This window comes from Schistosoma mansoni, chromosome 2 (genome assembly GCF_000237925.1).
Source record: "Schistosoma mansoni strain Puerto Rico chromosome 2, complete genome".
NCBI classification, from domain to species: Eukaryota; Metazoa; Platyhelminthes; class Trematoda; order Strigeidida; family Schistosomatidae; genus Schistosoma; species Schistosoma mansoni.
The window spans coordinates 4,837,161-4,852,447 of NC_031496.1; the positions used below are offsets into that span (position 1 = coordinate 4,837,161).

Below are 15,287 nucleotides of genomic sequence, written 5' to 3' on the forward strand. Positions count from 1 at the left end.
CGTGTATAATCTATCAAAGTCAAGGAAATTATTCAATTCTTATTTCCTTCATAATGAAAAATATAATTTTCCAAATTAATGTTGTAATTGAACTCACTAAAAAAATTAATTAATTAACTAGTATAGGGAGATTTGTGGGATTTGTAAAATCCTCATGATTTCAACCACGAACTAATTTTAACTGGACTACTATTAAAAGGCAAGAAACACTGAAGGACTGTTTAGCCCTGATACAAGACTCCCCAGAAGTCTGTCAGTTAACCACTGCAGGTTACGAAAAAATGGCCGCGTAATATCGTGATCTGACTGAATTTAGATATGTATACTATGGATGTAGAACATTCACGTAAAAACCCAAGGTCATAGGTCTGATCTTCTGTAGTAGGGTTGTGGATGCAGACTGTTGAGGAGTTTCATACTAGAACAAAATAGTTATCAAATGCTTCCTGATTTTCTAGCTAAGATCAGTTTGCGATCCAAAATATAAAAATAATCATAATTAGAGTTGATAAAAATTTGAGTTTTGTGAAACTCAATGGTTCCAACCCTAAATTTTATAATAAAGCTACAGTAAATAAGTAAACAGTTAATCGAAGATTTTTTAAAATTTTCCAGTTTTCCCTGTGAAATATACTGCCAAAATTATATCAGAAAATGAAGAATACTGAAAAGTATTCTGAAAACTGTAGAGAACTACCTACAAGTTCGTCTTATCCAAACTTGATGGAGTCATCTATCAATACAACCTTATCATCTTCATCACTTGCGTCATCATCATCACAACAATTACCTAGTACATCACAATCAATATTCAATTTAGATTTTACCTCAACAGCTTATAAAGAATGGTTACAGATTATGAAACATTTACATCATATTGATAATTTGAAACAAGTTAATGATAATAAAAATGATATTCAAATGGACTTACAATCTCCATGTTCCCCACTTACATCTTTCACTAAAACTACCAATGACTTAACAAGAAATAAAAACATTGAACTATTGAACAATAAATATGACCAACTGGATTCAAATAATTTAATATCACAATATTATTACTATTATTATTACAATTATTATTATGGTTTACAAAAATCACATAAATTTCTTCAGTCACGACAACATCAACCTAATAATAATAACACTAGTAATGAAGTATATACGTCTGATGGAACTACTGAGACAACGTTAAATGTAGATAAGCAAGACAATTCATTGAAACATGTGGAGCCGCCATGTTGTTCAACTTCACCACCAATTTTAACAAAATCTATTACTAAAAATTCACACTTATTTTCTTCGTCAAAATATCCACCAATTTTATTTGAAGGTAGGTTGAAATGTCCCCTTTTTATTCATTCTGTTGATTATCTGAGATTTGTTACATGGAAAATTAAGCAACCAAACAACCATGACATTGGTTAATACGTACTGATCAGTAATGGACAATATGTTCAGTAATGACTAAGAAGTAGGAACATCAGTTCCTGTAACATTGTGGGTTTGCCTAGTTGACGAGTGACAACTAGCAAGAAAGTTCGGTCAGGTAGGGCCACCTACCAACTAACTCAGATTATATAACGTCTGAACAGCGTACACTGTGTCAAGTCACTTATACTAATGACCAAATTGTTAATTGATTGACAAACCTTGATCAGGATTAGAGGACTAGACAACCATGACACCTATTACTAATCAAATATCAGTCAATGTACAATCTAAAGGCGCTGATGTTTTTCCGAGTTTAATACTCCTCAACATAAATCATCTATCTCTAAACTAAGTATGTTTTGAATGACTGTTGCTTTATATCATCAGTTAATTAAATTTAGAAATTTGAATTGTGTTACTTAGTCGTTCGTTGCAAATTTCCGAAAGTCTCGGGTTTGATTCTTAATATATTTGTGGGTAAAAACTCATGGGAAGTGGTTATAGACTTGATTATCACAACTGTCCAGTATTTCTTCAGTTTTCTTGATAGTCGGTTAACCAACATTGACTCCTGAAAAAAGTTATGTTATAAGGCATAGTTTTATTTTATATTATATTTTAACAAGTTTTTATCAGTAGAGTCATAAAGTCTGGGAGTTAATAATCAGTTATTTTGTTGTTTGTAACATGATCAATCTCATAGTAATCATAAATTCATTTTGTACGATAATTTATGAATATTTAGGGATGTATTCTATTTTGTTTTCAATATTGACTACATCTGAGTCGGAAGTTTCGCATTACAAACTGACTTTCGTTAAAAAAACCTACTAAAAACCAGGGTGGTTTGGGTACAACAATACCTCACTAGGAATATGAGGCAGGTCTTACAACCTCACGGTAACTCTTTAACCTTTATCGGATTGAGCTTGTAAATGTGAGTGGCTGGGAAGTCTCATCCTCAGAGACAATAATTGTCTAGTGTCTCCTAGTTTTCAATGGTTATCTAAGGTCTACTTGTGACCTAACCCATGGGAGAGATACGCCAAGTGAGAAAATAGTTATTATCTAGTTACGTTTCACTGAACAACACTATATTGTATCAGTTTGAAAAAGCTCGGCAGTATAAGTTCTTAACCACCACCAATTGGATAGAGCCCAATACCTTTAAGTCACCTGGAAAATTTGATACAATCTGACCAAAAAGTTGAAAGTTAACAGTCTAAGAATACATAAGATCATCCACTATCTTTGCAATCAATGACTGAAGTCAAAAAATATAATTTTTTGCTTCAAAAACTTCATTTTTAAATACAGTCCACACTGATAATGAGTAAGGTGTTAGTTAAAGGTATTCGACAGCAAAGCATAAACCTAAGTTTTGTAATATTTAGCACTAGTCAGAAGGATATACCTTTAATCTTGATGGAATTGATACCTCATGACGGATTCAAGCACGTGTTACCAAACTTTACAGTCAGAAATGTTGTCGGTGAGGTCTGTGATTAACCTGAAAAAATGAGAGGTATTTGCAGTTGATTGGTTACTGAATAATGATTAATGTCAAGTCCTTTTTTGGTGCTGATAGAATTCTATTGCCCATGTCTCAATACAGCTACCGGACACTACTCAGTATTCATTTAGTGGTAAATACTGAAAATAAATTTATAATAAAAACTATTTGTAAATGGATTTGATATAATTTTATGACTTCAAAGCATTCTCTTAATTAATATTTAGATTACATCATCCTAATTTGATAGAAAGAGTAATTGTATAATTAAAACTTAAGAGAAGATTTTTTTACATATTAAATTGACCCAATTATATGGAAACTGAATGCAATCACACAAATTATCCATAACAAAAGATAAAGAATAATTTAGAAAGATAACTGTACAACTGACTAGTGATGATACACTGTGAAATGTTTTGGTATCTATGTAAAGTATATACTTGAGAGCTAGTTAGTAAGAATGAGAATTTAGTGATGCTCAATTTAGTTTTTCACAGCTGGTTTAAAAATCTTAAAATTATGATTTATAAACTATTTAGTAGCTGATTCGACTGAAATTATTATGGAGAAATATTGCATTTCTCAAAAATTCTCATTCACGCTGGTACTTGAATCTTATTTTGAAATGATTTCTGTATAAAAAAAAATGGGTCGAAATGTATGAGAATGATGGAAAATATTGTCATTCATACAATTATCCTAGTACAAAGTTAGCAATGGAGTCCAAGATAAGCATTTCGTCTTACGTGGAACTCGCTAACTGAATGTACTTGCCACATGCATATTGATATTCACAATAGAACTTGGCCTCAGTACTTTTCCTATCGAATATCAACACATTATTAACTGAGCTACCTCACTACCATGATGAAAATAATCTTGACATTCAATCATTGATATACAACTGTATAAAATCTTAATTTTCTTTCCTTAGGAGGTGTTCCTCATGATTTATTCTCCGCTGAGGTACTATTGAAAACTAAGAAGCATAGGACAGCTGTCTCGTCCTTAATATAGAATACCTTAGCAGTACTCAAACAACAACCCCAAAGGGGATGAAAACCAATATTTAAGCCATTAAATGTAAACGTTCATCTTCAAACATTTAGCATGAAATTCACTTTTTATTTATATAACAATTATTTCTTAAGTTACTTTTCTCTTCATTTATCATACATTTAAGCTGAATGCTTCTTTTATTTCAAATAGGTCAAGGACGAGTTAATCAGTTAGGTGGTATGTTTATTAATGGTAGACCATTACCATATGAGACGCGTTTGAAAATTGTTGAATTATCTAATGATGGTATACGCCCATGTGATATATCACGTCAATTAAAAGTATCACATGGCTGTGTCAGTAAGATTCTACAACGTTATAGTGAAACAGGTAAGTGAAAATTGTTTTAAATAAAAATATGTGGAGATTGTTTACATAATAGATTGATTTTAACTAAGACGACTTCAAGAGATATTTCTTGGAGTTATAATGAGAAGCAGTGGCCAGTGAAGTTCAGACCACTGTTCAATACTTTCCTGTTTTATGTGTTTGTCTTGATGTAGTCATCACAAAATGTTAGGCATATTCCAATGGAACAACTTCCATAAGTCCGTCATCCTAAAATATATATTTATTAATTCTCTGTTATGATAATTTATCGAAATAATCACAGTAATGTAAGATAACGAAGTTAGTTTTCAGTGTCAATCAGATTTACTTTTTCACTTATCTCTTGAATAGTGAATAGGAGAGTAGTGTTGGGCACAGATTTCGTCCTATTCGGAACTAGTCAGTTAAATGTACTTACTACTTCCTGATGTTAATATTCCCTGCTACGGTTTGGGCTCCCGGGCATTATCCTAGCCCTTACACAAATCATTCGATTTTTGCGGCGCACATGTATTTGGTACCTCTTTGTACCGATTTTTGTGTTTAAATAAATAAAAAAGTACCCATTTGAATTTAGTAATGATCTGTCTTAGGCAACCAGATAATATTAATATAATAATGAAGTATCAATGTGTCAAAGTCGATAAAAGGCTGGTTAACATTAAGTCTAGATTGTACGTTTTTTTGGAGTTACATCTGATTCTGTTTAATTGGGCGATGAACAAAAACGATTAATACCAATCTATTCGAAAATCCATAGACAAGTTGAACGGATCATTTCTCTGTTGATTTCAGGCAGTTAACACTTATGAAGTTAGTGAAAAGTGCTTAAAGTAAATATACGAAAGATAACAACCCATATAATCCATAACAAAGAAGTCATTCTTAATAGATCTTACGATACCTTCACTGTACCATTTAAGTGGTTCATTAGTATGTCAATATTCCAGTCGTATAGTAAGTCAGTTATTGTTCAAGGAGCCCGGCGATAAAATGTTTGTTTATGACATAAGGTAATGTTGATCCGAATCTCATAGGTTAACAATAACTTACTCAAAATGGTCAATGACTGACAAATGTCAAACTTCATTCCCTTATCAGCATATCACGAAATTCGTTAATTTCTTAAGAATTACATCTTTTAAATTACTGTATTTAGTAAAGTTGTCATTGGAAAAAAGAATAATACGTAAAGATGTACAAGATCATTCTAGAAAAAAAGCATCTAGAATTAAAATACTATACTTTGTGATGCATAAAATAACTGCTGTCATATTGTACCGTTTACACTATTTAAATTTTGTGGCATAAAACAAAAATGATTCTTCACATTAAATTTGATGTATTCATTTAAAAGAATAAAATTAAAGTTCATTCGTTTATGTGAATTAATGTCGACAAAGACACCGTTAAATAAATATTTCGTTCTTGTTTAGGATTTTATATAAACCTTTGGAGAAAAATAATAAAACATCACGATTTTATGTTTAGTACGATATCCTCCTCCTCCTCCTCCTCCTGCTCATCATCATCATTTGGCATTTTCATTATATCTAACTTGGATGGTTTTTTAATTCATGTCTTCTTGTTAGAATTTTGATAAAATCTTCATAGGACAAAGCAACAATAAGATTAAGAAGTTACTGTTTACTTTCACTTCGATTCGTAGTATACTCTGTTACAATATTATGACGGAAAGTTTTCATAACGATGTGTAGACCTTTCACAACTGTTTTTATCTAGCAAAGATGTCTTAATTTAAGTCTAATCGTCAATCCATACCCATTATCTTATTAATGAGATCAAACTTAATACCTTCAGGTCTTTTTTAAATACAGTGTGGTTTATATTTCCAAATATATAACCATTATATAGCTTGACATTCATTCAGTTTCATTCTTCATATCTGTCTTATTCTCAACAAGCTTGAATTCCGTCAGTTATATCAAAAAAGTCTAAAACTAATCTAGAATAAATCACAATAAGAATAGTAGTTAAAATGATTTAATAACTCTTTGCTTAGTATAATTTCTTAGCTTTTAACCTAAAATTCTATGATTATTTACGCTTCTCCTCTCATTATCTCTAAGATTTAAAGTTGAAATTAATATCTTATGGAATATTCATCAAGTTCATCTGTACTTTATCAGTGAAACAAAAAATGTATTTCATTCAATTCACTGTTAAGTCTTATATCTAGATTTCTATAGCTCATTAAGGTATAGTTATAAATTTGTTTAAGCAAAGAAAACTTAAGATTGTTTCTAGTTTATTATTATGTTTTCACTACCTTCTAATCAACCATGTAAGCAATTTGTTTTTATGGACATAATGAAATTATGAATAATGAATTAACACAAGTTATGTTTTAAATAAATGAGTCCATCCCTTTTTTTCAAAACTCACATTATTTCATTTACATACCATAAATGAATTGAAATTTGAAATTACATCTTTTGAATATATGTATGATTTTATAACTTATACATTCAATTATATTGTTTCCATGCCTAATAAAGTGAAATATACAATTGCGTAACATATTATTATTATTAGTCACAATTAAACGGATACAATGAAACGTGAAATTGTAATATTTTTTATTGATGATAGTTCTTATTCAGACAAACTATCGTTAATCAAACTGACTCTTAAATCAATCAACGATACAATCATTTTTACACATTTTACTAGTCTATAAATATGTACATTTGTGTGCGTAGACGTGTGTGTATGTGGCTATGTACTACTAAGCCTAAATGTAGTAATTGCATCAAATACCTATAATTGGAAAATTAATTGAGTCCAATTTATCATTTACGATACATTATCAGTTTAATAGATAGAATCGAATCAACACAAACGACTTGAAAACAAGATATTGGTCACTCAGTGACCAATTAATGCAAATAACTCGGTCCTACAAAAGATTAACCTTGCCCTTAGTACCCAAACGGTAATGTTTTGAACTGAGAAACTGAGGTACCAGTGTCCTTAAGATTGTAGATTTTTCTTGTTGTCGAACTTTATTATGCACGAAAACTAAGTTGAATAGGGTCCCTGTCGATTGTTTCCAACTATTTAACATCCAAACATAACTCAGACGATGTCAAACCATCTAGACTATTGATCAGACTACAATTTAATCGACAGAATTCGATGAGCACTAATAACTAGATAAACAAGGCATTGATAACTATCCAATGATCAATTCATGCCCATCAAATACTTTATTAATAGTTAATTTTTATACACTTATAATGGAGGTGATATTTCGTGAACTGAATTACTTCAGAAGTATGAGCTTGAAAAATACTTTATTCAGTGGTGGTGAGTTTTGTTCTCATAATCTTGGTAAGATAATTTTATTGACGTGCTTTCAATTTTGTTCTGGATCACATCATCGGCGTCTACTTATTGTAGTTAGCCCTTAAAAAAAGTATGTTTTAATAGAATAAAGTGTATTTGTGGTAATAACTCATGAATATGATTCTAGTAAAATATTCAGATTTGATAGTACGGTGTGAAAAACTCGTTAAACAATAGCAGAGTTGAATAGTCTTATTCCTAAAGACTTCTAGGAATAATTTAGATTAGAAAGCCTTTGGTGGATCAAGTGAATTATTACAAATAAGAGTAAATTTTGTGGAGGATATTATCGTCATCCAATATATCCTTAAATATAAGATTTTTATGACCGCATTTTATGTGTTTACTGAAGAGACTATAAAAAAAGTTAAGAAAATATATTTATCAAGTAAATAGTTATTGAAATTCAGAGATTACAACAAATATCTATTTCATCCTAGTTTTGCGTAATTAAACAATCCTCACTAATTATCGAAATCAAACTTCAAACCCTCAGATCACATGACAGGCATGATACATTTCAACAATTAGATTGGAAACTAATCAATGTTAATTTCTTTCACTTTCGACTTGATTATCTTCGGTAAGAATTTCGAGAAATATATTTCAATGATGATTACTTGTGAATATTTGAGTAATTAGAAAATAAACACCGATAAGAACGAAATATCATTGTAAATGGTCACTTTTATTTCTTGTAAACGAACTAATTTATTCGAATACACAGAATCATTTTGTACTCAGTTGCAGGAATTCAAAAGTAAAACTTCATATCATGTAAAAATTCCTTACGAGATATCGGAATTATTATAATGTAATAAATTCACCGGGAAAAATTACATAAAATCAATAACAACGTAGTCATTTCTCACTAATAAATCAATAAAATTAAATACTTGATATATTTGTTAGTGTTGGAAGTAATAACGGTGCTCTTTTTAAGAGTTCTTTTTATATAACAAGAAGTACATATGAAATTAGAATTAACTCTAAGATCTTGTTGATATATGGCGATTGAAATCAGTCAATAGAAGATATTATTTGACATAAGTCTCATATTAACTGACACTTACAACTAATGTGTTTCGGTATTTACAAATAAGCTGGTAATTTCAGTGAGAAATATTATCGTTAAGCTATTTTACAGATGAATTTTAACAAGCAGGAAACTTGTAAATGACTAACAATGCGTGTTATTTATCTGCCAGCCACCACGCATCTCTGCTTATGAATAATGGTATGTTCACTGGTAAAAAACTTATGAGCTTATCAGATGTATTTGTTGGTAACTCGATGCTCATGAATCCTAAACTAGAGGGAAAAAACTACCACAATGACCAATCGGTTTCGATTATCCACTGACTGACATCGGTTCCTGATAAGAGCTACTTTCAAGTTGTATAGAACCATCATTATTATTACTTTTATCGTCACAGTTAAAACACTTCAAACATCTTATTCCACATTTTTTATTTTTATCTTATATCTCAATAGGTCCTGAATATTATTGTTCACAAGTGGGACACATCCTTTCTTTTAACCTTCTTCCCTTTTTAACTTGACAAATTAACCTTGTCAATCCATAACAGCCCATTTCGTTTTTATTTCTCTTATGTTTAATGAGGTATGAAATAGTGAGACCATTTAATCGAGACAAACATTTCACAGTCAAAACATGTGAACATATATATATATATATATATATATATGTCAGTTTATTTTCAACCGTTTATTAAAATAAACATATATACCATCCAACTGATTACCAATTAACTGGATCCTCCCATTTTTTCCAAAAAATATCACATTAAATTACTAGATCAGTAAATTTTTCAAATGTTCACCTGTTAATCAAATTGTTTACTCAATTTTGATCTCTCACTTGTGTATACATATACGTGTGTGTGTGTGTGTGTATTTCTGTATAAATGACCTTGTCTTTGAGAAACCTAATATAGAAATAAACGAATTCTTAACGTCTCAATGTCATCATTGAATGATAATAATAATAACTGGAGCAATCAAAAATTTCCATACACAATTCTTTATTTATTCATAGATTTTTATTACAGCAAAAGTTTTCATGTTGACATATTACAAAAATTAAAAACTGTTTTAACATTTGTTCATTTCAAAAGTTATCATAACTAGTCGTGAAATTAATGTCAACGTAAGTGATGTCGGTAAATACATTTAGTTATGCTGAAGATGAATTGACAAGCAAACGCGTTTTTCGATATATCCATGTAGGCTATTTGGATTATTTTCGTTAACATCATGGTGTAATAACTTTTGAAAACCAGGATGCATTGAATAACTATTTTGTTTTAATATATGACTCCTAGGCAGTGTTCATCCACAATCCCTGTGAGATGCGAATTCAAGACTTTCAAGTATAGATGAAAGAAATTAACTTCCAGAAGGCTGAATTGATATCTAATAGTTTAGATTTGTAACTTCAATCATTTCGTGAAGTTGTTCAACAGTCAGTCCATGTGACTGGTGGATGACTGTCATATATCTGACATAATTTGGTTACTTAAAGTGTGACCATGAGGTTAAATGTTATAATGTAAAGTGAATTTTCTCTAGATGCGATTTAAATGTTAATTGTTTAAATTCAATCGGTAAGAAATTCTGTTTAACCTAGCTTTTGTATTAATCACAACTTGTCAACAAAAGATACCCATGATTTAAATGGAGAGAGAAAGAGAAAGCTAGTAAGATTAAAAACCGATAATATCGCAAATCTAGGCTTATGAATTCAAGTAATAGCATCTAGCCACTTAGTATCAAAATCTAGGGCACTGTGGTGTTGAGTCCCTTCACAGGTGACAACATGTATGATGAGGATCTGATACATTTCAAGCTACATGAATATTTCTACATTTTAAATATTATTTTTCTCATATCCATAATGAACAGACATGAAATGTTAGTTGATTACATTTGGTCAGAACAGCTTCAAACATGTGGAATTCAAAGAAACTGTACATAATTGTAGAGATTTTGAAATAAAGATAAGAGAACAATACTCTGTAGAGCATGATTAGTTGCATAGCTTTCAATGAAGAGTGTTACTTTATTTCAGAGAATATGTACCTAAACTAGTATCATACAAAATGTTTGTTTATTAAGTTCAAATGTTGTATAAAAGCCAATAAGAAATACAAACTGAGTTATTCACGGAATAATTACATTCGGAAGTTCGTAAAAAATATTTATGTTCAAATGACTGAAATTTACAAGTTATGATCTCCCGATCATATGAGAATGAATAAACAACCACATTCAACATGATGTTATCCGACTAGATTACCTGATTTAAGTTTGAATTCAGTTCAATTAAAGTCTACTCGACTGATAAATTGTTCTGTGTGAAAATCTATGCAAAACTGAAAATTACATCATAGATAAATTTGCCCTCAAGGTATATATATATATATATACTACTTAATGTATTCAACAAAATAGTTTTTATAAACTCTTTTCTTTTGCATTTTAGGCAGTGTAAGTCCAGGTGCAACTGGTGGAGCTAGAAAGTCTAGAAATAACAACCAAAATCTTCATCATCATCAATCGTGTGATCAACATCTTCGACGTACTACCACTACTACATCAATGTCATTGGTTAATGATAGTAATAACCGTCGTTCACGACATTCAAATCAAACTCATATTAAACTAAATCGTTCAAACAATAAACAAAATAATAAATCGACAATTTTATTTAAAAAAAGAATGAACAAATCAAAAAAGGGACTGTTTTCAACAAATTTTAATTCAATCAATTATGTAAATCAATTATCAACAAGATCATATAATTATTCAACTGGTAGAAAGAAATTACAAGGTCTAACTTCAATGGATAAAACATTGTCACATCAATTCGAAATGAATGAACAGTCAGAACGACAACAACAACAACAAGAGGCTATCGATTTATCAGTGCATAACAGATCACAATTTATAAAATCAGAGACTAATATACCTTCATCAATAACATACGAACCAATTACTTCTCATTCAATATCATGCAACTCTTCAATGTTTCAAATGATAAACAAATTCACTACTGATAAGACTATATCTACTACTAATACTGTTGATACTACTACTAGCACCAGTACTATTATGAATGTAAACATTAATCCACAAAAATATTTGAAACATTTGAATACAGACTTATCATTAAAAGAAATTGGACTAAATTTATCTACTTCGGTAAATGATAGAATACGAAATTGTAAGTTCAGTTTAATTAATTTACGAAATCATTAATATTCCTCCAGTAAAAAATTCATAAACTGAATTATAGATATTTCTAATGACTCTGGTTACGCGAAAATAGTAAATAAAGTCTTAAAAACAGATTTCAATGAGATACAATTGTAAACTGGCTGGTGACTTAGTAACATAAGGGGGCTTGTGGAGATTGTTGAGTTTTGTGGTCAATTTGGTGCTGACTTAATGCCATGCATTGTGAGACTTGTGGGTCTTGAGTTCTACTTAAGTTGAACAGTGGATAAACACTGCCAAGAAGTTCCATACTGGGAATATACAGCTGTTCAATGCTTCTCAGTTTTTAATGGTTGTCTAACTAAAGTCAGTCAGTAATCCAAGCTATAAAGCTAAATAGTAAATATTGACATATATTTGTACTTTTCGATTTGATTGAACTTCATGATATTGAGTAACACGGGTCACAATTACAATGGGCTTATTAGCTCCTTGAAGATTGTAAATATATTGATTATGAGTGCTAACTAATATATAACCTGTACTTAGAAAGGTTTAATGTTAATTAATTTCAATCGTCTAACGTGTACAACCTTTGTTCGCATGATCACTTCGTATGCTTGGCAATACACTTAAAGAACAACGAGTTTTATATCAGTGCCTTGATGACAAATTAGTTGCTACATACTAAAGTTAATCAATACTAACCTATATAAGTCAGGTGGTGTGAAATGTTAAAGAATTAGAGATTAGAACTCTTATTAATAACTTTCTATGGCGAACGGATCAGAAATCGGTGAGACAGTCAAAATCGATATCGTAGGACATAACGGATTAACTGAAGTTGGAAATATAATTCAGCAGATTTCAATTTTATCATTCTTGCTGTAAAACTCTGATGTTGTTTGTTTGCCTTCTGAAAAAATCATATACGCGAACTCTTAAGGAGTCCTAAATAATGACGAACATAAGCGACAGTGCTATTTATTAGGCACTGAATACACGGACCTATACATTTGAAAGGGAAGATCATTTAATGATTCGATCCTTTATCGGATCATAAACTCTTATAAATAATTTCTCATAATTTCCACTTTATGTATGTGCAGAATTGTTGCAGTATTAACAGCATAAAATTATGCGACAACAAAATTAGAACTGTACAAATAATATTCCGACCGTCTTACGATACTTGTGCAACACAAGTGTCAGTAATTATCTGAATTGACTGAGTGCTTATTTTTTACAAAGACGAAACAAGCTCTAATCAAATTACGTTTCTGGTCGAATACAAATGAGGAAGATTAGGGATTATGTGTAGTTTTTATTTCATTACATGTCGTTTTTCCCTATGTAATGGCTTAATAGAGAGTCCCTGGGGATTAATTTATAAAATAAGAGTTTCACAAAGTTTTTCATTAGCTCAATACAGGCTGATATTCTTTAAAATATAATTTTATTCGAACACTAATAGTCATTATCATGAACCTAAATAGTGCGGCAGCATATTAATATGGTTTCATATAACGGTTTAATTATATCTGTAATCAGACTGCTTAATTTTCCAAGCAATATTTTGGCTATTTTCCTATTTTAGAACACTATTCTCTTCAAATGTCACTTAATGTTTAACTTAAATTAGAAAGTAAGTCATTAAAACAAGTGATTCAATGTTCCAATATTCACATCCTTAATGACACTAATTATAAGCATTCAAATCAAATGTTTACATAAATATGTTCGTACGTTACAGGTACACATAAACTGTAAGTATTTGAATCTTCCACCTACAAATGTATCATATTTCCTCCAGGTTTCTTTTCATATTGAACATATTGAAAACCAAATTTATTAGTTTCTTTTCTTTACAGAAGCTAGTAAACTAATTAAATAAATACTAGATTGGCTTAACCACATAAAATATATTTTAAATTCATTATTATTATTATTGGCAAAAGAAAATAGGTGCACAGTGTAGTTCATTTACCAACTGTACAACATTTGTTTTATCTCATTACTGAATGGGTTTTCTTTCGAAAAAAAATATTTTCCAATATTATTCTCTTGAATTAGTTTTAGATAATATTTATCATTCAGTGTTAAAGTATTTATCACAATGAGGCGATTGACCACTACGGGATTTGAATCGACAACTGCATCTGTGTGCTAATGTGGTATGACAACTCGAATTGATGTACGTACGTACGAAGTTCTACATTGTGACTGACTGACTGATTGGGAAAGTTGTAAATAAATATTTGAGTGAATGAAACATTTCAAATCAAATGACTTTAGAATTTCTATTGAATGTTTTTAGGAAATATATGTATTCGGCCAAACATGTCTTTGAAGCACTGAAGCAGTCAATTGAATAAAATACTTAGCAGAGATGTCATTTTTTAAAATAAGATTTTGAACCCTTATTGTATTCAGATGGTTAAGAGATATATCACTCACATGCAACCACCATGTGCTGCAAAATCTTATCATAACTGGTATTGTTTATGATTCAAAGAAGACTAAAAGTGATTAAACCTAGACATAATATCGGTTCATGAAACCATTGGTTGTTAACCTAAGCCATACCAGAAAATACAAACTTCTTGGATGGTATCCGTTAGATACTCAAATAATTTACGGTAAAATTCTATAAGATGACTTAGTTTAACACAGGTTACAATGTCAATAATTTATCTATTCTTATGTGGTTGGAGGTATTCAATCGAAAGACCTGCATGACTTTGGTTTCTTGCTTGTCGGCATTTACAACACCAAGCATATCCCCAATCTTAGGGAAACTAATCCCTCCCCTCAGTGGGATTCAAATACGTGATGAACAGTATTACAAGCAGAAATGCTACAATTTAATACTTTGGTACTGGGTTGCACAACTTATTTAAAAGTTTACTTAATGCATTAAAATAAATCTGTCCAATCTTGATTCATCATTAGTGCTTTTGGAAAAAAGTGTAAATAATTCCATTGTTTCATTTTTGTCATTGTTCTAACAGTATACAACAAATTAACACCAATAATAAATCAATTCAAACTTATATAAACTGAAGACAGTTTGTGTTTTCATTATTGTGAAACACCTACATGTTTGTGAAGAAATTTGTGAAACCTTTAGTGTTTTTTTTTTAAAAAAACAACAAATATTGTCAAAAATCGGTGATATACATCGAGACACAACAAACAACAGTAATGATTTAATTCCACTTAAACGGTGGATATGCTTACATACATGTTTGTACAATGAATATGTTATAAAATAGCATATGGGTGAGTTTTGTCTTAATTGTTGTACATAGATAATCTTGTCACGTTAGCATATCGAGTT

The 15,287-nt window shown here is 30.3% G+C and overlaps 1 protein-coding gene across 1 annotated transcript; it reads left to right on the forward strand.

The window, feature by feature from the left end:
* Positions 1-654: 654 nt before the first annotated feature.
* On the forward strand, positions 655-11,989 carry Smp_142430 (paired box protein pax-1-related; the record flags this gene model as incomplete). Its single annotated transcript, XM_018795414.1, has 4 exons — positions 655-894; positions 1,117-1,333; positions 4,160-4,339; positions 11,214-11,989. The coding sequence occupies 4 exons, from the start codon at positions 655-657 to the stop codon at positions 11,987-11,989; spliced, it is 1,413 nt and encodes a 470-aa protein (XP_018649729.1).
* Positions 11,990-15,287: the final 3,298 nt, after the last annotated feature.